At 46.3% G+C, this 26,616-nt stretch overlaps 1 protein-coding gene across 11 annotated transcripts in view; it reads right to left on the bottom strand.

Moving 5' to 3' along the window:
- Positions 1-12,665: 12,665 nt before the first annotated feature.
- The window catches only part of FUBP3 (far upstream element binding protein 3), a 56,503-nt gene continuing 42,552 nt past the window's right edge, over positions 12,666-26,616 (bottom strand). For 6 of the 11 annotated variants that reach the window (XM_074973343.1, XM_074973344.1, XM_074973345.1 and 3 more), the window contains 7 exons: positions 24,039-24,199; positions 23,042-23,115; positions 22,448-22,524; positions 19,453-19,521; positions 17,211-17,282; positions 16,315-16,442; positions 12,666-14,327 (listed from right to left, as the gene is read on the bottom strand). In XM_074973343.1, the coding sequence (XP_074829444.1) occupies positions 14,319-14,327; positions 16,315-16,442; positions 17,211-17,282; positions 19,453-19,521; positions 22,448-22,524; positions 23,042-23,115; positions 24,039-24,199 (590 nt within the window). In that variant the 3' untranslated portion in view covers positions 12,666-14,318. The remainder of the gene's footprint in view (positions 14,328-16,314; positions 16,443-17,210; positions 17,283-19,452; positions 19,522-22,447; positions 22,525-23,041; positions 23,116-24,038; positions 24,200-26,616) is intronic. The other 5 variants (XM_074973353.1, XM_074973348.1, XM_074973347.1 and 2 more) reach the window with 5 other exon arrangements.

The following is a 26,616-nucleotide window of genomic DNA, read 5'->3' as shown; positions in this document are numbered from 1 at the left end:
AAGCCCTCTTGCAGCTTTTCTGTCCTGATTATTAATGCCCAGCGCCCTGTCTTCTTCCCCAGCCTCCTGGATTAATGGAAAGCAATAATGCTTATCACTTACATAGGCTCAGCTTTAATATCCCTCCTTCCTGCACCCCTACCCCCTGGTCACCTTTCCCCAGTGTATCCCACCCTCTGTGTGTACCGTGCAGCCAAATCTACTGTATGCTTCTCCGCTGCTAACTCAGCCCGTCGTCTACCACGCCCCCCGTCGATACCCCTGGCTAACACACACCCTTTCGCTACCCCTCCGTTTACTATGCAGCCTCCTTCTCCCTATTAAGCTCATCACAGGACTGCCTAGGCAATGGCTAAAATGGGGGACTCATTGTGATGGGGGCTGCCCCAAAGAGCCGACACCCCCACCCTAGTGCAAGCTCTGTGTGCGCCCAGCTCATTGTTCACCACTCGACTACAGACAGGCCACGAGAGGTCTCTTATATGCATGTACAGCACCTAGCACAATAGGGCCTTGGCCAGGGGCTCTAGATGGGGCTATAATACAACTAATAATAAGCACATTTCCAGGCATCCTCTCCTATGCCAGCTTCTTACCCTCTCTCTCTCTCTCTCTCTGCCATACTGCCTAGCTCTCTGGCCTCCTTCGGGGCACGCCCGGGTCAAGACTACTCCACTGGCATTCATTGCTGCCAGCGTATAGGAATAAACAAGAGGTCTGCTCCTTGTGCCACCTTCCCACTCCCAAACCTGCTGCCTCTCCCCTTCTTGGTCTGCCACGTGGCCCAGCCCGAGAGCGATCCCTTCCACTCCCAAGGACCTTTTGTGACCTCAAAAGAAATAAGTCTGGGGAAAAAAGGGCCAAAGTGTTGCCTTTTGGAACCAATTCAAGTAAAATTTAAAAAAAAAAAAATCCAAACCAACGGTTTGTTTTTGTGTGACCGTTCTTGCCTCGGAAGTTTAGAAAGCCGACACAAAAGGGGCTTTGAGATGGCACCTGCATAGTGCCAGCCTCCCCATCCTCTGATACAGGAGCAGCTTAGATATTTAAAGCAGCTGTTTTGTTTTTGAAGTCTTGACCCTCTTGGCTATAAACACATGTGGGCACCTCCATGCCCAACCAGCCCGACTGCACCATTTCCGAAGGGAGCCGCAGGCATTATCTGCCTCCAGTTCTCTCTGCAGGGGTCCGCGTAGCCAAATTGATGCTGGAGCTCTCTTTTCAAGTTGTGTTTCCAGGGTTCTTTTGGCAAAAGGGTCAGGGAGCACACAAAGGCAAAAGGAGGGTAAAAAAGCCTGTGTCTATTTCCTGGCCTTGCTTTTCAAAGCTCCGTCAGTTTTGAAATGAAACGTGATTGTGTTAGATTGGAAAGGTAACTTCTTTGCTGCCCGGCGGTTGTTTTTCTGGGGCTGAAGCCTGTTCTGGCTTGGATGACTCTCTCTGCACAGCAGCCGCAATGACGAATTGCAAGGAACAGCGAGCCGAGATTGTGCATGCGGCCTGGAATGACTAAGGCAATTGCCTACAACCCGGTGGGCTGTCTTTGTGGCCCACACTCTATGCTGTTTCAAGGCAGGTGGATTTCAGGGAGCAGGTGAGACACATTTAATGCATGGTCCTAAGAATACATTCCTGCAGGGCTTGCTGTGGAGTGACTACCATAAAAAGACCCTTTCAAGCCCCTTACGTTGGCCTGGAAAAGGGCTAAACCAGGGCATATGAAATCAAAAGCAAGGTTGGGAAGAAGCAGAGGGTTCGGAATAGGGAGTGACTCGTAGGGGTTTAGACAACGAAAACATTCAGCGACATGAATACAACAGCTTGACTGGCACTTGAATGACCAGGGAGCTAATGAGAGCCCCAGGCCAGTATGCTGGGGTTCAATCTTAAAACCCACTTACTCGCTCTTGTCATCATGTGCTTTTATCCCAGGGGAGATCCTGGAGGGCCCAGTTGCTCACAGTGATTATAGACCAAACAGGAACAGGACAGATCAAAGGGTGCAGATAGCAGTGGGAAATTTGGACACGTGGTGGCCAATCCATTGCCATCCTCCAGAATCTCCTGCGGAAAACAGGCCCCATGCAGCAGGCTACGTTCAGAGCTGGAGCAATGGGTGCCCGCACCAGGGTCTCTGGGCCAGGGTCATCTGCGAGGTACGTGACACACCAGATGTGAGCAGGTTCGAAAGCCGGTGTAAATGGGAAAGTGGTGTAACTTGCACCAGTTCAGCAGGCAGCAGACATGCAAAAGGCAGCCAAACCATCCGCCCAAAAGGATCCTGCTGTGGGTTTGCAGACGTAGCGGCCAGTTATACCAATTATGCACACGTCCCCCGTCCCCAAGGAGTGTGTGCCTGCATCCACTAGCTCCGCTGCTGTACTGTAGTTTAGGACAGGAAGCGACGAATTCTTCTCCCAGCTAAACCCATAGGGGAGGCCAAACTCAGACCAGTGATGCCAGCACAAATTGACCGAAGACAGTGAGGGTGTACGGAGGCAGATGAGCAGAGTTTGTTCCCTAGAGGAAGTAGGAGAAAGAAAAAAGTGTGCTTTGGGGAATGGGGAGGAGAATCTGCTTTATCTTATACCCTCCTATTACCTGCGTTCTTGCTCCTTCTGCCCCTTCCCCCACCTGCCCTACAATCCCTTTGCACACCCAGCTGGATGCCAAAATGGTGCAAATTACCCTGATTTTGCCTTTTGCAACTGACACGTGACTTTGTCTAGAGCCAAATTCAGCCTCCCAGGGATTACGGCGAGAGATCTGGAAAGGCCTGGAAACCCTGCCACCCCAGCTGAGCAGCTCCCCGAGGACACTCCCTGGGTGCAGGCAGCCACATGGTAATAAAACCGAGTGGGCCGATCCTGCTCTCAGTTATATCGGCGTAAATCCAGAGTGACTCCACGGACTGCAGTCGAATGATTCTGGATTTGCACGGCTGTAACTAAGTGCAGAATCCAGCCCAGAAATAGCTCTACACCAGCTTGACATACTGCGATCCCATCAGCTCAAGCCTGGTTAGTGCTTGCCTGGGGCAAGCGCAGGTGAGGGTCCGTCAGTGGCGCTCTCTGATCTCAATCCGTGCTGGTTCCGGCGTGGTCCTGGGGGGTACCGTGGCTGAGGGGAGCAGCGTGGGTGCCTCTCAAGGGAGCACTCTTCTCTCCGAGTGGGTACGGACCCCAAAGCCCCAGCGGACTGTTAGAACAGATGTGGTCTAGGGAGCAGTGTGGGAGATTCAAAGGGGTGGGGGTGGGGTTCCTTCTCTCTGGGCCAGCGCTGACCTCCCGGCCCATGTGCGATGCTCGGGGCACTGTGCTTCTGGAGCTGCTATCTTTTGGGGCCATACGGAAAGCTGAGCTCCCGGCCACCTGTGGTCATGTATGGGGCAGTTTTCACTTGAGCAGGGGTGGAATATGTGAACGCCTGGGGAAATCCTAGCCTTGGGAATTGCCTTCTGCTGCCCTAACTCCCTCCTAGGAAAGGAATTCTTCACTTCCTGTCCTAAACTGCTATGCGGCTGTGGTGCTCCTTGGGGACAGGTGACCTAATTTGTCGATCAGGTGGGTAGGTTTGCAAGCCTCCTTAGGGCTGCATAAGCATACAAGAATTCTTGGGCCTCAATGGCAAATGGGCCCGCAGCCTGGCCCCGAGGGGAGGAAGCAGAGGGAGGGCTTTCCATGCCTGCACACCCTGTGTAGCGGGGAGCAACTTTTCCCATCAGCTTTGATGCAGCGGCAATCACACAGCCTCGCTTGTTACGAACAACTGAGCGGAACGCTGTCCCTCAATGGCTTTGCAATCAGACCGCTGGGTGTCCTGAAGCCTGGGAGGATAGAGGAGGGGCCCTTTCTCCTGTCCCCCTCCCTCCCCAGGGTCACGGTACACCGAGCAAGAGGAGTCTCCGGGCTTGGGTGCCTCTAAGACACGGGATTGTCCATTCTTGGTAAAAAGTTGGAGCCAATCACTGCAACTCCACAGCACTCCAGAGGGACAAACCAGTGCATGCAGCTGAGTGACTGCACCCAACAGAGCTCTGTAAGGAAGAGACCAATAAGACGGAAAGCGCGTGTATAAGTACCAGACCATCAGTCATTAAATACCACAGCTGTTACCTGAATAGTGCTGCGAAGAGAAGGCCAACATCAAACAGATTTAACGAGAAACACCTAGCCACATTTAATCCAGCTCAGGACGCTGGCCAGCCATCAAAAGTCACTCCGATCCAATGGCTCTTCCGGGGCCTGCGTGAGAGGAATTTGGGGGCCTGCGCCCCACTCTCCAGGGACTACGGTTGTCAATTCTTGTGATAGTTGGAGTTTTTCTTAAAACTCCAGCTCCTGGAGTGGAGAAAAGCGTGAGAGTGGGGCCTGAGCAATTCTTTCAGAAACTAGGAGACAAAACGAGAACCTGACATCTGTCATTTAAAAAAACAACAACCACCAATCTTGTGGTTTTTAAGCCAGTTTCATGGGGCCTCTCATGGTTTTTGGATGCTCAGGGTTGGGGAGACCCAAGTAGAACTAATTGGCCCGCTTGTTGGTAATATCAGAAAAGGCCAGGACTGGATGGGCCATGGAGACTGGACTCCCCTTCAGGGGAAGCGCCTTGTATAAGATGGGAGGAGGGGAAGCCTGGCATGCCCCTGCCCCACCCTGTGCACTCTCCAACTCCATCCATCTGGCCTATTTCACCAGTGCTCAAACACACACTCTTTCAGCCACATGTGTGAAATGCACATGGGTGAAATGGGGCACAAACCAGCCAGCATTAAATCAAAGGATGGATCCTTACCACCGTGCAGACCTTGGGACAGGTAGGGGGTATCCAGTGGGTCAGGGGACTGACGCCTACCATCTTGAAGGCAGGAGGGACCATCCCTGGCTGGGATGATTTAGTTGGGGATTGGTCCTGCTTTGAGCAGGGGGTTGTACTAGATGACCTCTTGAGGTCCCTTCCAACATTGATATTCTATGATCTCTAATATTTTTTGAAATCCTTTTGATGGCAAGGAAAATCTCTCATCTCCAGAGTGGAGGCTGTGGAGACATTCAGGGCCAAATCCTGACGTCCTTACTACAGTCTCCCACATGTTGGCTTCATCTCCATCCATCTCATGTGACACTGTACAAAGGGAAAACATGATCTAATGCAACGAGAGTCTTTACCCACACAGGGCTGGGAACCGAACACCTGGGGGCCATGTTAGAGCAAACCACCTCAGAGGGTGGAAACCACATACAGAGGGTTGTGGTGAGCTCCATCACTGGCAGTTTTTCTAAGGGAGGCGCTCTAGTTCAAGGAGGGGTTAATTCAGGGAAGTCCAATGGCCGGCGATGCGGCTCAGACTAGATGATCACAGTGGTCCCTTCTGGCCATAGGAGCTACGATTCTATAAACAGCCACGGTCTCTGGACAAAAAGGTAGAGAGCCAGTCAGTTCATTTTGCTGCCAGTGGGACCCAGATACATCCCTGGTGTAACACTGAAGCCACTGGAATTCCACCAGAGATGGATTGAACCCATGGAAGTAAATGGCCAATAGGATGAGATGGAACCTCACTTTCCTGGTGGGTCTAGAGGGATTGTCCCCCTCATTCCTTTCTGGGCCTTAAATGGGGAGAGAGTTTGAAGAGCTCGGTTTGCTTGAATGAATAGCTCTCTCCATACCCCGCAGTTAAATGCTCCCAGAGGGGGAAAAACTATGGGACTCCAGCTAGAAACTGGAGGAGAGAAGTTTAAAAACCTCCTCTGAGCAGAGATTCTCCATGTGAAACCTGGTCAGTGAGAAAACTAGGCTGGGAAGTGAGTTGAAGGGGAGATTAGAAATAAAGGACGTGAGCAGGGATGAAGGGAGAGTTAGAACCGTGTGTGTGAGACAGGCTGGCTTTGGAGAAATGGTCACGGCTGCAGAATTCAAGTTTCTAACGTGGCAATGGAGAAAGAACACGCAGTTCGGTGTCCGAGTCCCAGGTCTTCAGTGACGAAGAGCCTGGCCGTCACTTGGGATGTTACCGTCTCCCGGGGGAAAGCCCAACCCTGGAGACAGTGATCTGACCACACTCTAGGAAACAGGAAATGCACTGAATGGAATCACCCTTCCCCAGGCCCAAAGAGACCGACTGCAGAGGACCCCGTCGACGGGCGTTAACGAGATGGTGCTGCCCCTAACTGCACAGAGTTTTCAGCAGTCGTGCACTGAAGTAGCTTCCAGAGGGCACCAAATGGTGAGCCACAGCAAGACTGGCAGCTCGGCCAGCCGCCAGCCCTCAATAACCACCCCCAGGAGACTGTTCTGCTACCCCGGATCAAAGGGGCTCGAGTCCACGAGCGCCCACATCCAGAGTGCCTGCTCAGCTATGCAGACTGGCTGACATTGCCTTGTACGTCCCAACCCCTCCCTGCCAAACTGACTTGAGACAGAGCCCTGGGGAGAGCCCGCAGGGCTGGGGAGAGGCTGGACCTTTCAGCCTTATCTGCTGACAGGTGACCTCCTAATGATGCCGAGTAAAAGAAGCCATTATGAGCCCTCCTGCCGCTCCCTCCCCATTGTTACCCCCCTTTCTCTATAAAACAAATAGAGTGACTGCCTCTGCCAGCCTGTTGTAATGACTCTGCTGCGGAGAAGTTTAATATTCCCCCGTGAATAGCACATACAAGGATTCCTGCAGCTCCGCGTGAATTCTGCGGGGCAAGGCAGACAAGTGAGTGGCAGGTGGGACAATAGGAAGGGACTGACTAATCCCCTGGGGCCTGAGGCACCTGCACTCCAGCCAGGCCAGGATTAAAGAGCGAGCAAGGCAGACAATCAAAAGATCAGAGGCTTCTTTCAAATGGCCTTGAAATAGGATTTTCTTAAAATGATAAGGGCAGGGGTGGAAAGATAATCTAGTGGGGGAACCGTTACTAGCCGGACAAATTCATACAGTACCTGTCGCCTTCTGGCGTACCTTAAATATTCCCGAGAGAGAGAGAGAGAGACCAGAGAATTGCAATTGCTTAATATGAAGCGGCATCCTTCATAGATTTGGCATTTCTTTGCTCTTCGAGCCCATCAGCAGCTGGAGGCCAGGGCTGGGTTACTACAGATGGGAGCTGACGTTTTGCGGCACCTAAGAATTAACAGAGTTATAGATTCATAGGACTTTAGCTCCCAAAGGTGACCATTGGGATCACCTAGTCTGACCTCCTGCACATTGCAGGCCACAAAACCTCACCCTGCACCCCGTAACAGACCCTAACCTCTGGCTGAGTTACTGAAGTCTTCAAATCATGGGTTAAAGACTTCAAAGTTACAGAGAATCCACCATTTACACTAGTTTAAACCTGCAAGTGACCCGTGCCCCATACTGCAGAGGAAGGTGAACCTCCCGCCCCAGGTCTCTGCCAATCTGACCTGGGGGAAAATTCCTTCCCAACCCCAAATATGTTGATCAGTTAGACCCTGAGCATGTGGGCAAGACTCACCAGCCAGACACCCGGGAAAGAATTTGGTGAAGTAACTCAGATCCCTCCCCAGCTAGTGTCCTGGCTGCGGCCGGTGGCATAGGCAATCTCCTCATTATCCCCTCCATAAGCTTATCACGCTCAGTCTTGAAGCCAGTTAGGTTTTTTGCCCCCATTGCTCCCCAGGGAAGCAACTCCCCAGAACTTCACTTCTCGGACGGTTAGAAACCTACGTCTAATTTTAAGCCTAAACTTGATGGCCAGTTTACATCCATTTGTTCTTGTGTCCACACTGATGCCTAACTTATATAACTCCTCCTGTCCCTGGTATTTATCCCTGTGATGTATTTAGAGACAGCAATCCTTGTTCTCCTTGGCCTTCATTTGGTTAGGCTAAATGAGCCAAGCTCTTTTGAGTCTCCTCTCCTAAGGTAGGTTTTGCATTCCGCAGATCATCCTAATCGCCCTTCTCTGCACCTGATCCGGTTTGAATATTTGTAGGCACCTGCTTTCAGCATGGAAAATATAGAGGCTAAAGGAAAAGCATAGGAAGCCTTTTCTTGCACACAAATCTCGAGAACAGCTGGGCTTTACCATATGACATGATCAGGTTGGCTAAGCCTCTGAAAACTAGGCTCATCATTAAAAAAAATTCCATGCAAAACCAAACCTGTGATCAGTCTAGTTAAATCATTCAAATCAGGAAATATGAAAGTTGATGTTTCACTCAATTCCATAATCTCCTCACATGCAGGAACAACCATACAAGCTGGAGTGATCAGACAGTCTGTTTTCTACAGCCCTAGATACACACCTAGCACTGTGTAGTATTTTCATTTCAGTACATATAAACCATTGCTATGGAACGTCTACACAAACATTTTAGCACCACACTAGAGAAGCAGTGCAGTAAGAGAGGGCCAGTGAACTTGTGTTGTCATAAACATGCAGTTATTGAAAGAGTTCATCAACCCACTTATGCTTCACTGATACTGTTATTCTAATGCAATTAAATATTTAGTATTTGGGAGATAAAACATACATGCTTATGGAAAAAGACAATCATCTTTTCATTTTAACTTGCAATGTTAGAAATAGTTTCTTTAATTTTGCATGACTTGAAAATGAAACCTATTTTAAAATATCTGAAAGTACACCCAAATAGATTTGCATGGTAAAATACTCTGTATATAGAACACAGTCCAGAAGACCAATTGGGTAATCATTAACCTAGCAAGACATTTTAGCAAAGTTATACAAGATTATTTCTCTAAGAGTTTGCAGAAAGATTGCAATAAGAAATTTTCTTTTACAAATGTACTGGTACTTGGAGAAAAAGTAAAATAAGATACATACAACTTAATACACATAGTTTGCAAATTAGGACTGGAGAGTAAACTGAACCAATGAAAGGTTTCAGAGTAGCAGCCGTGTTCCCTGTATTCTCAAAAAGAAAAGGAGTACTTGTGGCACGTAAGGGACTAACCAATGAAAAGGTCTGTCACTAAAGCTATATTATTATGGGAGTTGATTTAGTGGAAGAGTGAAAATACACATTAAGAGATGCTCCACATCTGTCTGTATCCAAGGTTGTAGGAAAGTGTGTTTGAGAGGAGGTCTGAGAGCATTTAAAGACTGATTGTAAGGCCATGAGCACAAAAAGGCAGAAGTAAAGTTCAAGTTAAACTTTGCGGCCTGAATTTTCAGGTCCTAATGGTGTCACCTCAGAAAGTTTTAAGAAAGAAATTGAAGTTGTGGCTATTTGAAATCCCAGCTCCCGATGCAGGACCTTCAACATAGTATTTTCTGAAATTAAAAATATTAAGTGTTTTCATAAAGGTTTTTCTGCTCTTTCTGGCAGAGTCTTTTCGGCCATGGAGAAAAATGACTGACCACGGGGGAAGCCGATTCTACCTAGAGTGCTGAAAAATGCACAAACCCACTGAAAAAGCAGCATGACCCTCCCCCCTAATTTTTCCGTTCGAGCTAGCTCAGATGTTGCGTGTAACTGAAGCAGGCAGAGTTTTCAGAGAAGTGATTTTCAAGTGAAAGCTGTCTCTAACTTTGCATTAATGTATCGTTTGCCTGGAACACTTCCCCTCGCCCCCAGCCCCGAACTCCTCAACTGCCTTAGTTTCCTTATCTCTTTACTGTCTTCCATTTCCCCACCTTTAGTCCAACTAGACCCCCAACCTGTTCAGCACCAACAGCCGCCTGCCTCTGCGAAGAAAAAACCCCAAACAATCCCACCCCTCCGGCCACCTGGTAAACCTTTAATATGAAGAAGGTTTACAAACCCAGGGCCTGCTTGCCAGAGATGTGAGCGACTGCAGCTCCCAGAGACTTTGAATGAAGTTGTAGGTGCTCAGCTCTTCTGATCAGTCCCACCCCCCCCCCCGACTTGCGCCAGCCTCCCCCCCTTCTCTTTTGTCACTCTCCACGTTGTAGACTGTCGGGCAAGGACAGTCTCTGGCACCCGGTGGGTGCATACACACACATGTAACGCTCAAGGGCAGCCAATGGCTAGTGAACTACAGTGGCCAATTCCAGTCTGGAAGGCATCTTGCATTTTTCACCCGTCACAGCCCTTTGTTCCTGGGAGTTAAAGAAAGGGGGAATAAAGAGGAAGGATGGAGCCACTTGTGGGTCACAGTTTAACCAGGCATCTCTTACAGAGGACGGGAAAGGGGGGACGTGTGAAAGGAAGCAGTCTCATGGCCAGAGCACCACCTTGGGGATAAAACCCAGGTTCTAGCTCTCGCCCCATCCTTAGCCAAGGTGTTTAACCCACACAGGCCTAGCTGGGTTGTTTAGGGCTCGCCTGCAAAGCAGTTGCAGCTCTCCCGGTTTGGAAGGGCAGATTATGTAGGATCCCCTCAAACCACTATTGGTTCCATCTCCACAGCCTAGAAAAAGATCCTAAAGAACAAGCCAAAGCCCAACACCCATTTCATCAACTCCTCATGCCAAGCGCAATATCCTTCAGCCACCAAGCCCTTCGATCCACAGCAGTCACCTTAAACACCCCTTCTGGCACAGAGCAACCCAGAGGGAGCACCGGTTGGGCCAGACTAAAGTTCCATGGAGTCAGCATCCCACAGGCTTTAAGCTGCCCGTCCCAGCCGGAAAGGTGGTTACACAGGGTGAAACACCCATGAGAGGTCATGGGAGGCCCCACTCGCGAGCCCTTCCTTCTGCAGCCGAGTCACAGGGTGCATGGGCACTCCACCGAGGTGGTAGGCAAAGGTGGCACCAACTGCACGGACATTTGAAGAAGCGTGATCTAATGCAACATGAAAGCACATGGAAGTTACTGCGGGTCCTGTGCCAATCAGCTCTGCATTTGGTTTCACACTGGTCTGTTTCATTCTCATGAGGTTTTGTAGCAAAAAGGCCTGAATGCCTGGAAGACGACAGAAGGATATTTGAGACTTGGCCTTCCACGCCTCGCCCAGCGCCATAGGGGGTCATGGGGGAAATTCATTCTGCTAAACGCAGCAGCAGCAAGACAGTTAACTTGGACCTTTAGATCTTCTTTCGGTTTCCAAGTTAACTTCCACTGAGATGAAGGGGGCAATTCACGCACGTGCTCTAAAGCTCAAAGGCTGGAGAGTCACGAAGAAAGAACTCCCTCAGTTCACACCTGTGGTTTCCAAGTTCTTTGCAAGCATGAGAAGACGTTTAAAGTTAAAGACAGAGGCTCAATTGTGAAGCACCTTACAGCAGATTCCACAACCACAGAACCCTGCGCCATATACAAAGATTGAGCCTTGAGAAAAGAATTGGACGAAGCATTGGAGAAGCCTTTGTGGTAGGGTTTTTGCTGCCCTAGGCAAAGCGTGTGCCTCTTCTAGACTCCTGGGTCTGATTTGCAAGGGTGCTGAGCACCCCCAATTCCCACTGAGAACTAAACTCTAGACTTTTCTGGCTGCTCTACCCAGCTGCCTGCCTGTGGAGGGCTGATACAGAGAAGGAGAACCTCCAATTTATAACCCAACACGTTAAATTGCTCCTGCACTAAGTGTCCCTCTCACTGATGACCATGCAACAATAATGGAAGACAACTGCTGAACTTGGTAACATTTCAAGCACTTTAGCCTTCCAGGACACCAGACTGCTGATGAAAAACCAGCTTTGCAGGCGCCATCTTAATGACAGGCCGAATTTCAAAGGCTTGCAAACTCTCTCTTTTGCTGCCCCACCCCCTCAATAAAAGGTTGCATCAGAAGGATATTTTTCCATAATTTATAGTATGGGCATTTCACTGGGGAGACTTGCTAATCTGTACTTACAGATACATTTAAGAAAATGCATCCTCCCACAATCCTGCGCCATTTATGGCTCTTGGCACAATCCGCAATACTCAGTCTTCAATTAATGGACACCTTAGGGTTCATTATCACACAATTGCTCCCTGTGAACCATGCCAAATGCTGTTTTGGCACAGAGCTTGGAAGATGAATTAGAAGGAAGTCTTCTCGGTAATGCCCTCTCCCCAATTCCCATTCCCATCATCAGTGTTTATGCCCTCCTCCTGCAGTCTCCCCCCCTCCTTTCCAAGTGGCTTTTACTATTCCATCTTTCAATGTCTCTCTTGATTCTCTGGAGGTGTATTTAAAGATGCTATATTCTCTTTTCTTCCGGCTCTCAACACGCCTCTGCGTCACTGCTTTACAGATGGGATCTCTTTCTACTCCCCCAAATCCTTGCCAGCTCTGCTACAGATGCCTGGGTGCTTGAGAGGGCAATTGGGTGGACAAAGTTTTATTTAAGTTGTGGGGCATGAACCTCATATAAAAAATGGATTTCTCTCAAGTGATTCAGCCCAGTCTGAGTTGGTTGCAGCTAGAGAAAGTTTCCCTTCCCACGAGATTCCTGAGGGGGAAGGAGAGGTCGTTCAATGGTTAATGTACATTGCTATCCCATAATATACATTAATGCCCAGGGACTCAAACTCCTTTCCACCTTTTTGTAAGGGAGGGCTGCCTTGCTCCAACGACCGGGTGCCGAGGAACGACACTTCCAGGATCGCAAGTGTAAGCCAGTGTGCTAGGAAGTGTAAGCTACTTCCTAGCACGAAGGACAAAGTTTTGGGAGAAGAACAGGTTCAGGAGATTATAAAACCATGCTCTGCTAATGCACTAACAAGCAATAAACGTGTTTACGCAGGTGTAGACAAACCTTCTGTATCATTCCTGTTTATAGAAAACTTCCCTTTATTAAATAGATCTCTGTGGCCATAGACATTTACATTTAGAGTACTGTATATTGGAACTCCTTCGTGTCCCATGATTTCAAAAGACACATCCCTGTGACATTAAGAGTTTGACTGGAATTAAAGCTCTCAAGTCAACGTAATGGAGTTATCCAAAACCATTAACATGAAATCATTGGAGCTAAGTTGATGTGATCCGCGCCAGGTATGCGGGCTGAGATGGAGCTCTTGAGGTAAAAGCAGTTAGCCCATGCTCACTAGTTTCAGAGGAGAGTGAGCAAACTGAGTAAAGCAGACTAAAAATACTTCACCCACAAGACATCTTGTGGAAATTTTATTATATAGAGTGTAAAATGCAACTGTCAGTCAAATAAAAGGAACACGTTTTTAACATCATGCTCAACATTATCCAATGGCGTTTCTTTATAGTTAGACATTTCAAGCATTATAAGGAAAAAATAAGGAAAGAACCCAAGAACAGTAACTTCAGTACATTTCAAAACGGAATGTCCCGCAGGTCAATTAAAAATGCAAGAAAAAATAGCTTCAATTCCGTTTTTTCCTTTAAAAATACACTGTTATCTGTACAAGAAACACTACAGTAAACATTGGAAATCATAGTATCCCTTTTATTAAATCAAAACTATTTAGCGCATACCGTGGTTAATACTAGATTCATTTATTTCTCTAGGTAATTTGACAAATATTAGATAAGAAAATATTTAAAAAGAAAACTGAAAAAAGCAAAAAACACCTTGGAATTAAAAAATAGTTACTACTTTTTATATGGTTTAATGTTCCACAGTGTTTGTTAAAGGTACGAATAGCAGATTCATTTTAATATTAAAAATAACAGTATTTATATTTCTGAGAGCATAGAGGAAGGGTTTTTTTTGTTTTTTTTTTTTTAAACAAGCTTGGAGGTCTTAGATACATAAATGCAACCAGCAATGGAGACATGAAAAAATGGATTGCTAAAAAAATTAACACATTTTTATATTACCCTTTAGAACTCTAGAAATTATACAAACCCTACAAAACACCTCCCCCCCACACTTGCCTGACAGCAAAACAGTAAGTGTCTCAATACAGAATTCACATAATTCATTAATTACAATACATACCATAGTTCAGTTTTTTAAAAAATGCAATAAAATCAAAAAGACAGCCAAGATACAAGAAATTAGAAGTAAAACATTTAATGAATTTACATATTTAAGAATATTTAAATACTGTTTAAAATTTTTTTTTTTTTTAGGATTTGTTACATACCACCTAAGACTTCCAAGCCACTCTTTCTGTTGCAACAGAAAAGATTGAAAACTAAAAAGAAAAAAAAAACACACAAAAAACCACATGTTGAAATGTCACAGCTCTGGGGTGCGTTTTGGTGCCTGTAATTCTCTGGCTTCTTTCCAAAAAGAATCCCGGAGTTTTTATAAATTTGGAAACAAAAAATTACCAGCATGTCCATAAGTTTAGTACATTACTAATTGTTCCTGATTCTTAGAAAAGTTCAGTTTAGATTATCCTACAACTAGTGTTTCACAAACAAACAAAAGTCTTCATCAAAATGTTGCAAATCTAGAAACCTCTGTTACAAAAAGGTTTTCTTCCACAATGATTCCAAGAAAAAAAATTGCCACAAGGACATTGTTCTACTGCTCCTGCATAGAAAGAGAAAGAAACAAAGTCAGTTTAGGTCTACACTTAAAACTTATATTGACACAATAAGGCAAGGCTAACCCCCTGCCCCTCTTGACCAACACAGCTAGGTCAGCAAAATCTGAGCATAGATGCAGCTAGGCCTATAGACAAGTGCTTCTGTTGGCATAGCTACTGTTGTTCAGGGAGGTGGTCCTACCACTGACAGAAAAAGTCCTGACAGCATACTCAGTCTACACTGGGGGTTTACGCCAGCCTAGGCTCTGTAGCATAGACCCAGCCTTACTCAGCAGCAAATTCTAAAGTGATCTCCAGAAAACGCCTGCCCACCACATTTCCTGTTCTAACAAATGAGGATATGTACCACACAGGGATATCTGAGAAATAAGTATCTGCAAGAACTCAGCCATAATACCTGTTATCCCTGAGCTTTCTTCCTGGGAGTCCATGCCCCTCAAGGAACTTTCTATTTCTTTCTCCACAGGCCCAGACTTTCCCAGAGAAGCCTGGAAGGGGACTCCCCTTAGTACTACATCTAGATCAGCCAGAAGGTAATTTAATTACACTAAATATTCCCTCCCACGGCATTTCCAGCAAGTCGGGGACCAGAGTGAGTATGCACGTTCCTGCAGAACAGTGCACTGCACCATCAGTAATTTTATGGCCAAACATTTGTCTCTCTAAGAATCTGAGTTTCAGTGCTGATGAAAGGTGCCGGACAGCCATACCCACGAATTATCCACAGACAATGGCAGTGCAAGCTTTTCCATACTGCCTATGAGTGTGCTTCTACCCAGACCTGGGGTGTGGGAGCATAACGTCTGGGCCTTAACATCTTTCTTTCCCTGCAAATAGTGCAAACAGAAGCACCGAGAGAGGTATCTGCCCACTAGCAAATTAACAGACCAGCAAGTCATTTCACACTCATTACCATACACCCATCATATGCTAATAAACGACGGCTGGTAAAAGACTTCCAAGGGAGCAATTCCCACTTTAATTTAATTCAGATTGACAAAAAGTGAGTTGAAGTTTGATGAAAATCTTCATGAAAGTTTTGTTGGATTTTTCAGCTGGCCACAGAGCTGGTAGAAAAATTATGAAATCCCAAGAAAGAAAGGATGAAGTATTAGTTGAAAAACAACAATTTTCACAAACTAGTAATAACTTTTGGGCTCTGCTGGGCTCTATTAAAACCAGTGACTCAGTGGTGAAGAGCTCTGCAACCCATTACCAAGCCAGTAAGTAATCTAGCTCTTAGACTTGGATTTTAATAGGGAGTGCTGTTTTTAAAAGGATCAGCTATCTTCATAACTTGTATGTGTGAGGTTCATATACAGATCTTGCCAAACGCCAGAGACGTTCACCTTAGCCAGGCTAACTTTGCAGGCAACAGCTACTCCTGACCAAAGAAACTTTGATGGGGAGATCCAAAATGAATCCTACTCAAACTTCAACGGGAAAGATGGCAACTGAACTGCAGGGCTTGAGTGACAGATAAGGTCGATATGGAATTAGTGACCATATATGTGCAGTACAATCACTTTTCCAACGATGTGTTTTCCCGTTCGAACACTAGAACTGCAGGCCAGCTTTTCTAAAGCATGTGTGTATTTTTGCAAACACCTAACCCACGCACAAGGATACCCAACATTCATGAAAGTCAAAGTCTGCATGTGGACGTGACCCTGCGAATTAGATGTGCACCCTGGTGCAAGGCTGGTACATCCATTAGCTCTGAAATGCAGAGATCATAGTAGCATGTGGATTGTGATGCAAGTGCCCACGAAAGCCCTCAGTTAGGTACTAAGCTTCCCATAAAGAGGCACAGTGGGTTGCAGTTAGCTGATTGCCCTCTTTGGTTGTGTCTCAGACATCAAGGCAGCTTTATTGCCTATATCCATGATGGGGCCTTCACCACCCTGGGGTAATGCTAAACTACACTAACCCCTCCGAAGAGCAGCAGCAGCAGATGACACAAATACAGACCTGGCTGTGGGCCTGAGCTTGCCCTAGTGTCTGCCCATAGTAGGCAGCCTGCTGTCTGTAATACTCTGCCCACGCCATTGTGTAGTCCGGCTGGGAACTTGCCTGAGAAGCAGCACTGGCAGCGTGACCTGAATGACGAAAAGGAAACACAGGTAGTCGAGCACCAGCAAGAGCAAGCAAACACACACACACTTAGGATATTGTTTTATGATGTTTAAATACAGCAGACATCTGAAAATACAGCAGCAGCAACCACCTGCCATTTGGACAGAACAGGACACGTTTTAAGTAGACTTGCAGGTTATTAGTTGGTGCGGCACTTTGAAAGCATAACAATTATTCCCATTGTTCAGGGATACTTGGCTTTGAAATTGTGCTTTGTTCATCCTTTGAGTCCTCCAGCTGAGGAACATCCAATAGCTCCAGAAGCTAGGGCATGAAAGATGCCAGAGTGGCATTCCTCTGAAATGTCAACGAGAAGACACCCCACCCCCCCAACTCAGTCACCAAAGTGTAGAGCTTTTCTTGTATCTCGGAGAGCAAGCCCCACCCCACTTCAGGCCCTCGGTCAGTTCTTACGTTCAGGCACGGGTACATGTGCAAACATGTTCCTAATACAGTCCAACTTCTTGAGGTGCACCTGAAAGGGAACAAACAGTCCACTGTGGACTGTAGTTCATTGGCCTCACCTTGCCCTGAGATGGTGCAGTAACGAGCGAGACTTAAAGCTTTCTGTGGGAGAACTACATGCACCCTCGCCAACAGGAGGGCACAAAAAGGGATTTGTAAGGGAATGGGACCTTGTAATGCAAGGGGGTGGAGAGAAGTTAATGGATTAGAGCTAACTCTGTTTATAACAAGAGTGGATTCATCTCCAGCAGCCCTGTTTCACTCACTCTGTTTTTTGTAATACTCCTCCCACGCCTTGCTGTAATCAGGCTGGCTGTTCTGCTGCTGGCTCTGTTGGCCTGTGCAAAGAGGACAACAACGGGCATGTCAATAAGGAACAGATGACAAGTCTCTAGCTAGTGAGATCTCCCCAACAGACAGCTCCTGGCTTTAAGTCTACTGCCCATGCCCTCAACACTCCTCTTCACACCTTGCTACAACAGGTGGGATTCTTCGCTTGGGAAGAGCTATTTTAAAGAGTAAGGATGCCTGCGTTGTCTCCATTTAAATCCTTTCCTCAGGGACCAACACACTAGTCTCCTACCTGTGGTGACCAGCTGAAGCCAAAATTGACTTTGCTGAACAAATAGCCAGCATTGCAAGCCATCCTATGACATAACCGGCAACCTCTGGAGAATGTTTACTACCTGGTACTACAGGAGAACTGAAGGGCACTGGCAGAACCATGATGGAGGACGACGACTGAACAGCACTGGCTTGCGCCAGTGAGCAAGACTGCCTGTGTCCTTGGCAGTTAAATTCACATTCAAAAAAGGGGGACCTGGGATGGGAAAAAAATGTTGACAACCCAGTTTCTGCCAAGCCAAGCTCCGATGACAGAGCTTCCAAGGAACCAGCTTGAGATCACTATGCTGTTCTTTGTGTTCGTCTCAGAACAGATTCTGACGGGCTAGATTAGCCCCTGCTCGTTCGGTGAAAGCACACTGCAAAGAGCCATCACTTAGAATACCTAGTTTGCAGGGTCTGTTGACACCCTGCATCCACACACAACAGCTATCCCATGCACCTTACAGGTGCTTGGCACGGCAGCTGGTTGCAGTACTTGGGACGCAGTCTTTAGTTCAGTGTTAACTGAGCCTGTGCAGCCTATCCCGGTTTTGTCGAAGTGTGGCAAGGGAGCCGCAAGCTCTGTAGCATGGCCAATGACATCCCACAATTCTGTGCCTTGCATTTGGAAGCTATCCAAAAGACCTACTTCCAGCAACAGTGATGCACACTGTGGAACAAGTTATTCTAGACGTCCCAGAACACACTGGCGCTACCCCGTTGTAAGGCATATGCTGGCAATGGATGCAGACTGTTTTTGAAAACTGTGAAGACACGAAAGCTTGTGTCTCTGGCCAACAGAAGCCAGGCCAATAGAAGATTTTACCTCACCCCTGCCTGGTCTCTCACAAGAGAGCCAATCATTTCATAAAACATTTCTGCAGCCACTTCTTTAGTGAGAACATATGAACCCTCTGGAAAAAAAAAGTCAAACAATCCAATTAATGGGCTCAGCATGTCTAAGCTTCAACTAGGGGAGAGGCCAGCCACCTGGGCCCAGGGCACCCCCCCCCCCCCCCTTACCCATACCATTATGGTTAATGCACAGGACCTGGAGAATCATGCGGCGGACTAACTAAAGAGCAATACAGACAATGTGCTAGTTAGAGAGCAAGGAAAGCCAGGTGGACTAAAATGCACAAGCGCTACACGAAAGCCACTGCATGCATTAGACTGGTGGGTGAGGATGGGAGGCACAAAGAAAAAAAATGGAAGCATGCTCTTCCTGGCCATCTAACTGCCTTCACTCTCCATACACAATTCTGGGTGCTGCCCTGCACTGCAACACAGGCTGGAGAGCGCTTTGAAGTGGCAGGGGTTGGGGGAAGGGGGAACATAATACACTGAAAGTGTGAATTGGGTGGAGGAAACAGGGCAGCAATGTCCTGTCCAGGGGCATAAAAGCGGGTTAAAAGACTTGACCAAAGCTACAAGTCAAGACCTTTTCTTGCAGAGGTCAGGGCTGCCTTGACTGTCCACCTGCTAATGCCAACAAAGGACCTCCTTCAATGCCTTTTCTTCTAGGAGAATTACAGTCCGCAGTGGGCTGAAAGGACACGCCACTAAATACATTTCACGGCAAAATGTTTTACCCGACCAGTTAATTTATTTAAGATGGGGGAGAAGTAATTAAAATCTAAATACATGTGTAGGGTTGGGGGGTCTGCCCCTCCTCTCACAAGGGGGGCTGTGCTGGTGAAAGGGAAGAGGGGGGACATTCTAGAATTTGCTCATAGGAGGTCTGTTCTGAAGAGTGATTCATCTGGCTCTTTGACAATGCTGAGACCATGGAAACCAGGCTGTGACACTTGCTTTAGAACAGACTGGGAAGGAAATGGTCAGAAGCTGATTTTAGATAAAACTATGTGTAAAAACAAGAAGATGTAGGAGACAGGTATTTACCTAGTTTCTTATAATAATCCTCCCACGCCTTGGTGAACTCCACCTGGCCTGACTGGGTACCATTGTGATCTGCAGCAGGAGAAGAAAGCAGTGAGGTCTGCTTAAAGCACAGCATTATCTTGTCTGTCCTCTCTCTTTACCAAGACTGCCTTCAGAGTGTGCCTGGCTATAAACAGGAACATGGAGGGTTCTAAGTGGATATGGAACGGAACAGCCAACATTCCCACCAGGTTTAAGAACAGTGATGCAAGACATCTGACCCAGAGCATGGCAGGGGTGGTACGGACCCCAGCTGGTAAAGGGTTTGTCCAAGGGTTTACAGTTTGGACACCTCAGAAGGCATTTGGGGGGTGGGGGAGGATGCGTGCTTTTTCCATCTGTGTCTGGCTTGGTGTTTGTGCCATTGTGACTTCGGCATGCAAACAGGCCCCAAATCTGAACATCAGGGGCTGGTGGCAGGGTGGCCAACGAACAGCCTTCACTTATCCCATCGGCTCATAGCCCAAGTCTGCTGACCTTCAAGGCCGGTGCAAAACCCATCTCTCTTCTCAAACCTTTGCTTGAGGAAGGGTGGGAGACGTACTGGAGGGTTATTTTAGGAGAGGATTCTTCCTTTGTAAATAATTGCTCTTGGAGAGCAAAGTTGGTACAGATTTTTTTTTTGGTGGGGAAGGACTCCCCTTGTTCTCATGCAAAATAATAAGTTAATCGGGGGGGAGGGAGGGGTAAACGTACACACCCTCAGGCAAGTACAGCATGTTTCATAAATGTAAAAGGAAGCACACCCAAAGCCTTTTTACATGAAGGCAAAGATAAGAGCCTCCAGCATACAAGAATGGTGAAGAAGCCTGCCCGATGACTCCCCCGTCCTGGTATCTGAGCTAAGATATTAATGGTACCCCTCCCTGCGTCATGCAACTAATGTTAGCAGGTTAGCAGAGTTGTATTAACTGCTTTCCCCATGCAGAAAAGAGTGTATTGTGGACATGGCGTTTGATCTTTCAGTCAAAGTTTGACTGTGATTCTAAAACCCAGGACAGGCTCCTGGACCCAAAGCAAACTGAAAATAATTGCAAGCAACATATTTCTGGTGTTACAAAGTAAAGATAGCAAGAAAACATTAGTTACCATTAGTACTTTACTATAATGCTACCTGGTGAAGGAGTACATTTGGGTGCTTGCATCACTTTACTATTTTAAGCTTTACTATTTTATATCCACTGTAATTATCTACAGTTCAATGCTTCCTAGACTGTATGTTCCTTGGGGCATAGACTGTCTTTGAAAGTGTCTGTACAGAGGTTAGGACAATGGGCCCCTGTTCCCAAGTGGGGCCCCTTTATGCTATTGTAGCATATGTATTAGAAATGTTAAGTTAATGATGCACCATGGCAGGGGATTTCCATGAACAAGATGCAGAATATTCGGAGTTATGGTTTCCATGGCACCAAATTTTAGTCTCTGATCTTCGAAATATGGATACAGCTGTACCTATAATCACTGTGCAGCTCTCCAGGTGGTATGTATAGCTGGAGTGCTACATTTTGAGGTGGTCTGCTAGTGGGAAACTGTATGCTACAGGCAGCAGCCAGTTTTCAGATTCTTATTTCTAAACCAAACCTAACACGTAAAAAGACGCTGGCCATTCCTGAGAAGTCTGAAAGGCTTATTTTTAAAACTTAAGTTATTCAAGTATTTAAAAACGTACAGAAAGTTCTCTTAACACCTGAAATACCCCACATCATTCCAACACAGGTGGAGAACTGTACTGAGTTTCTGAACCGATTCACCTTTTGGCTGAGGGAAGGCATAAGGAGTTTCTGAAAGTAGCCGCCTCTTGGTCTGAAAGTTTAGGCCTCTGTTGAGAGTTAAAGTGAAAACATCTCTACCAGAAGAGGAAAATATTAACGTTGGGTTTGCTGACAAATTGAAGTTGGTATTTGCATGAAACGACTGCTCCATGTATTAGAGTGACACGCAGCACAATGGCACTGCTGGAGCCACCTAAACTAAGGAGAGTCTGTTGTTCTCCCAATCTGAACGGGTTGGGGGTTTAAACAATCAGGAGGTCAAACGCCTGGCTCGGAGCAATAGCCACTCGAAACAGGCACCTCGGCAGCACACTAGGTCCAGGACACAAACAGCTGCAGATCTGCTTTTCTGGCCTGCTGACTGGAGTGAAGGACAGAAGTTTTTGAACTCTGACCAACAATGAATTTGTACAACTTTATGTAGTTTACTTTTAGCCATGTGACCTACTTGTCTTGTTTAATCGGTAAGGCACTGACTAATTCCCAGCGTTTAACAGCTTGGGTGCTGGTCTGTACTTACAACCTTTCAGGGACATTTTATTCCAGTAAGGGGGGGGTGTTCTTTGTCACAGGGAGGTGGAACTAGGACAGGAGCTAATCCTACTGTCTTCCCCCTTCACCATCCAACCCCCTCTCCTCTCCATTCATTCATTCCTACCAAAATCCCAATCTTTCCTTCAGGCTGCGAAACAAGTGGTAAGGGCAGCTCACATCAGGAGAGCAGGTGAGTAGCAAAGAGAATCAGGGCAGTCAGGAGCAGAAAGGAGGTGGGCTGCTAATGACAGGCTGTGGCTAGTGGGAGGGAATGGTGCTGTCCAGTGCTCAACTGGGGAAGGCAGGAAGAGAGAGAGAGTCTAGAGAGGTGGGAAGGGTCTTGTTAGGGGGGAGCAGGGAGGGAGTCCGTCCAAGCTCCTGCAGGAAAGGGGGGTGGATGCTTAAAACAAGCAGCTAACAGCACAGAGTGATTTATAACAGGCTTTCTGCGCGCCTTCGATTTATGTTACACTACTATAATCGGGAGCATTGATCCCTTACTCCAGGGTGCACCTGCATGCACTTCTTTAATTGTGTAACTTCTTCTACCATCTTCCATAAGAGTGGTCTCACGAGACACGCAGCTGTGTACCCGTGTGGAGTGCAGATTAACTTTTGACTTTTCTCAAACCAAAATGCTAACCACTTACTTGGGACTTGCTGTCCAGGCTGTTGCCACGTCTGGTAGGTGCTGCCCCAACCCTGTGTCATGAATGCCTGAGGACCACTGTGGATTATAATACCATACACTGAAGGAGATGGACAGGACATTTTCTTAATAGATCATATGTACAAAAACAGTAACAGCATCAAAATGATTATTAGGAGTCAGCAGCTGCTAAGGCAAGAATTAATGCAAAAATAGGGGGAACTCCTGACCGGTCCAATACTGGAGAAGAGAGCATGAAGGCCTTCCTTAAGTTACTATTAGTAGAGCTGAAAGGAGGGCACATCAAACCTCACTCAAACTTGAGGCCAACAGTATCTGTTGCTAATTTAAATTTCTTTCCACACCCTTGCCGCATTGATAGTTGGCGTTCTTAGATGTGGCAGGAACCGGCACCTCCAATTAGGAGCTTTCTAGAATTGGGCTTCAAAGCTTCATCTCACTCATCCTTGGATTCTGGAGTCTTCAGTCTGACTTTCTACAAGTTTTCACTTATTCTTAAACCTTCACGTCTCAATCTAAAATGTTCACATTCACGCTCTCTACGTTAGAGTCCAAAGGACTTGTGGAAACTTACTTTTGATGAGGTGTAGCAGGTGCTTGGCTGAAAGGATTTTGACCAAAACCGCCAGGTCCACCCATGCTGGTACCCTGTCACAGAATCCACGAACACTTAATGTTATAATCCCTTCCACCATTTTAAAAAACAAAAACAAAAACCCAGCCACTATGTGTCGAACAATAGTAAGAAAAAGGACTAGACAGCACAGACATACCACAGAACTCATGGCACCAATTTGGAAAGTGTAAAATTTCCAAAAGTGCTTAAGTGAATTGGGAGCCCATTTTTGAAAACCACTTAGGCGCCTAAGTGTCTCACTGAAAGCCAATGGGACTTAGGAATGTATGAAAGTGTTTCACTATATGTACTCCAAGATCAAAAACTCTCTCGTCAAGGGATTCAGGATAAAGGCTGCTTTCTCAGTTTTACAAGGTCCCACTTCAGTATTTTCTCACCTCCTTTTACCCAAGTCTCACCTGACTAGGTTCTTTGGCCTGGTTCCATTACACTGCAACACCCATGGCTTTGTTAACAGGCAGGTTAAGAGCATCACAGAACCACCACTGTAACAGCAGTCTGTAATGCCACAGAGATCCTGCCATCCCCTTTGTGCACTTCTGTAATCCCCAAGGAGCAACATAACTCAGCCTTCTCCCCCAAATCTGATTTTAGACACCCTTTTGGTATCCCACAAGATCTCTTCTGGCAAAGCATTAGCTCTTCCATCCATTACAGAGCAGCAGACCAGACTGGATTACTGAAGCAGGCTTCTGGGAGAAACATTCCAGGCTACAGTAAATCCATCCATATTAATCCAGGTCTACCGGAGGGCCAGTTCGGACTTTTCAGGCTGTCTGTTTACAAGCAAGTTGTTCTGAAGCCAGACTATCAACACCACAGACACACAGCACAGAATACAGAAGTTTGTGCCCCTGCCTACCCGAACCTTTATTGGTAAAAGTAGTCAACGCCAATTAAAACCAATTCAGAAGCAATACCACATGACACTTACACCAACTTTCTCATCGATGAGATGTCTAGCGAGCTCAATCTGTTGGGGAACTCCTCTGATGGTGAATATCCGTACGCTAGGGTCCGTGTTGGGAGGTGGATTTCTTTGAAGCTCCACGTGGGCTCCTGACTGCTGGTTTATGCTCTTGATGTTCTCTCCACCTACAGAAAAGAGAAATCAAGGCATGAGAAGAGATAAACATAAAACTCATTATTTCATTTATATAGAGAGAGGATTATCACGATTTCAAAAGCTACGTCCTACAGCTGGAATAGAATTTCCCCATACCCTTGTGCCTGCCTTAAGTAGTGAAGGAAACACTATAGTGAATATAGTCGTAATACTTTGGCTCACATCCCCACAACACCCCTCTCCATTTATTTATGGGTGCACCCAGAGACTGAGTCTTTGCTGCTACTTGTCAGACTTCTGCCTCTTACTGGGTCAGCCAATGGCACTTAACATCTGAAAAAGGGTATGTGCCATAGTGCCTTTGCACACTTTGCTGGGCTGCTAACCAAATTCAGTATTACGGGCACATATCTTGTGAATAATAGAGACCAACGACAAGGACTCTTCCTGCTAATTTACTATCATCTCTTACCCTTAGGGCCAGCTAATCAGTACAAATGCAGAAATTATTTTGCAAAAAAAGTAATGGAGACTGATACACTGTTATTCTTACTGACTTAAGGCTACATGTTCACTGCCGAAACAGGTGATTGGTTTGTTTGACAGCAGGACAGCTAATGCGCATTACCTATCTCCCTGTGAAACATCTTTTTTTTTTTTTTTTTTTTAGCAGTGAGGACAAAGCCTGATCGTTTTCCTATAGTTATGCAACGTTCAAGAGGTGCTTTCCTTAAAATCCTACCAGCTCCTGCAGCCACTTCCCACTTGCAATGCAGCACAAATGGCTACACACACTTCTGGAACAATGCAAGGTTCACAGTTGCCAGCCTGTCACTTCACAGCTAGAGAGTTCAGGCTTGTATACATGAGGAAATTAATCACAATAGCTACTCAAACCAGCTCCCCATGTGGACACTTATCACAGAATAAGAGAGTGTCCACATGGGGAATTATTCAGGCTTTAAATTCACAGCCTACCTTAATCTGAAATAACTTTCAAGTGTAGACATGTCCTTTAGGTGCATCTTTGGTGAACATATATGAACAGTGAACCAGCTCTCTCAGATAAGTGAGTGCACAAGAGTACTCTTAGGCACGGTGGAGCTAATGAAATCTGGTTTGACTTCGTGAAAAAACTTGCAAGGTCTCAGTCTCTTAATGAAATTTGCTTAACAAAAGCTTCAGCCGATGTTACAATGGTTCAATTCTTCTTTTGGAATTTCACAGAACTTACAGATCAGCGCCACTCAACTGGAGAAAAAGGGGTGGGGGGGAAGTTTTACAGCTCTGATTCCTACAGACCTAGATAAGGCCACTAGCTGAAACATACACTACAAGGGGGAGAAAAGGAAACTAATGAGCAATTGAGCAAAAAAGTTGATTAAAGTGTATCCATAAGTAGCTTCCCTGTTTTTGCTGGTGTTCCTGAAACCAGCCCTGAACACAACTTCAAGACAAAGTGCAGACATTGAGTACATTTGTTCATTTCATTGTAAAACTTGTGACCTTTTCAACATTCTATACCTCCTTTTGTGGGAGGAAGGGTCACCCCTAGGCAATTAACTCTTTCTAGATGCATTTTGGGGAATTAGAGACAAGTTTTTATGCCACATCCTTCTGTTTTGCCTGCAGATTACCCTGTGCAGCCAAATAGGAAATCATCCATTTCAGCTGTGATTTGGAAAGTTATGAGAGTTTTGAAACAAGAATTTTGTTTCATTTAACATTAGGATGTGTGCAAAATCAACTGAGAAGCTTGGGCCTGCTTGTGTGCTCACTAAGCTGCCATATGGAATGGAAGAAAGTTTTACATACTTTTAGCCTGCCTACTTTTGAGCGCATAGAAAGGAAGAGAACTTGGTCTCAGTGACAGATGCTAATGTGATCATCAAAGCAAAGCTATGTGTAACCTCTCCTGAGCTCTAAATATCTTCCCTTCTGACTTGGTATCCTTGCCCAGATGTAAATGACCACAGTGTATTTAGTTTCAAATTGTTTCCATAATTAGCATTTCACATTTCATTATGCAAGTTACCAAGAGCAGAAATGTTTAGTAGAAGCTATTAATTGTTGGTCTGGTTCCCATCAGCTTCTTCTTTTACCATTCTGCACCAAGTGAAGGCAGTTATCTCTAGGCTTGTCAACAAAAGGTTTTATGTTTGTTCCTCTAAACACTGCACATTCTTGGGTATCAGAATTCTTCTTCCTGCCCCCCACCCTCTGACACACCAAAAGTTACTCTCCTCCCATTTGAGATCTCTTCTCACTATGCCTTTGGAGCATACAAATAAGATGAAGCAGCCAACATGATGCTGCAGTGTCAGAAGGAGTTCACCTTCCTTCATAATGAAGTCACCCGCTCGGCGCATGGTGGCTGTCTATAGACTTATTTGGCAGCTTGCTCCATTCTTCTACCTGACGGGGGGTAGAAATGATCCAGGAGTGG

The sequence above is a fragment of the Natator depressus genome, chromosome 16 (assembly GCF_965152275.1).
Source record: "Natator depressus isolate rNatDep1 chromosome 16, rNatDep2.hap1, whole genome shotgun sequence".
In the NCBI taxonomy this organism is placed as follows: Eukaryota; Metazoa; Chordata; order Testudines; family Cheloniidae; genus Natator; species Natator depressus.
The sequence above is the reverse complement of the archived record's forward strand: the minus strand, read 5'-3'. Positions and strand labels throughout refer to the sequence as shown.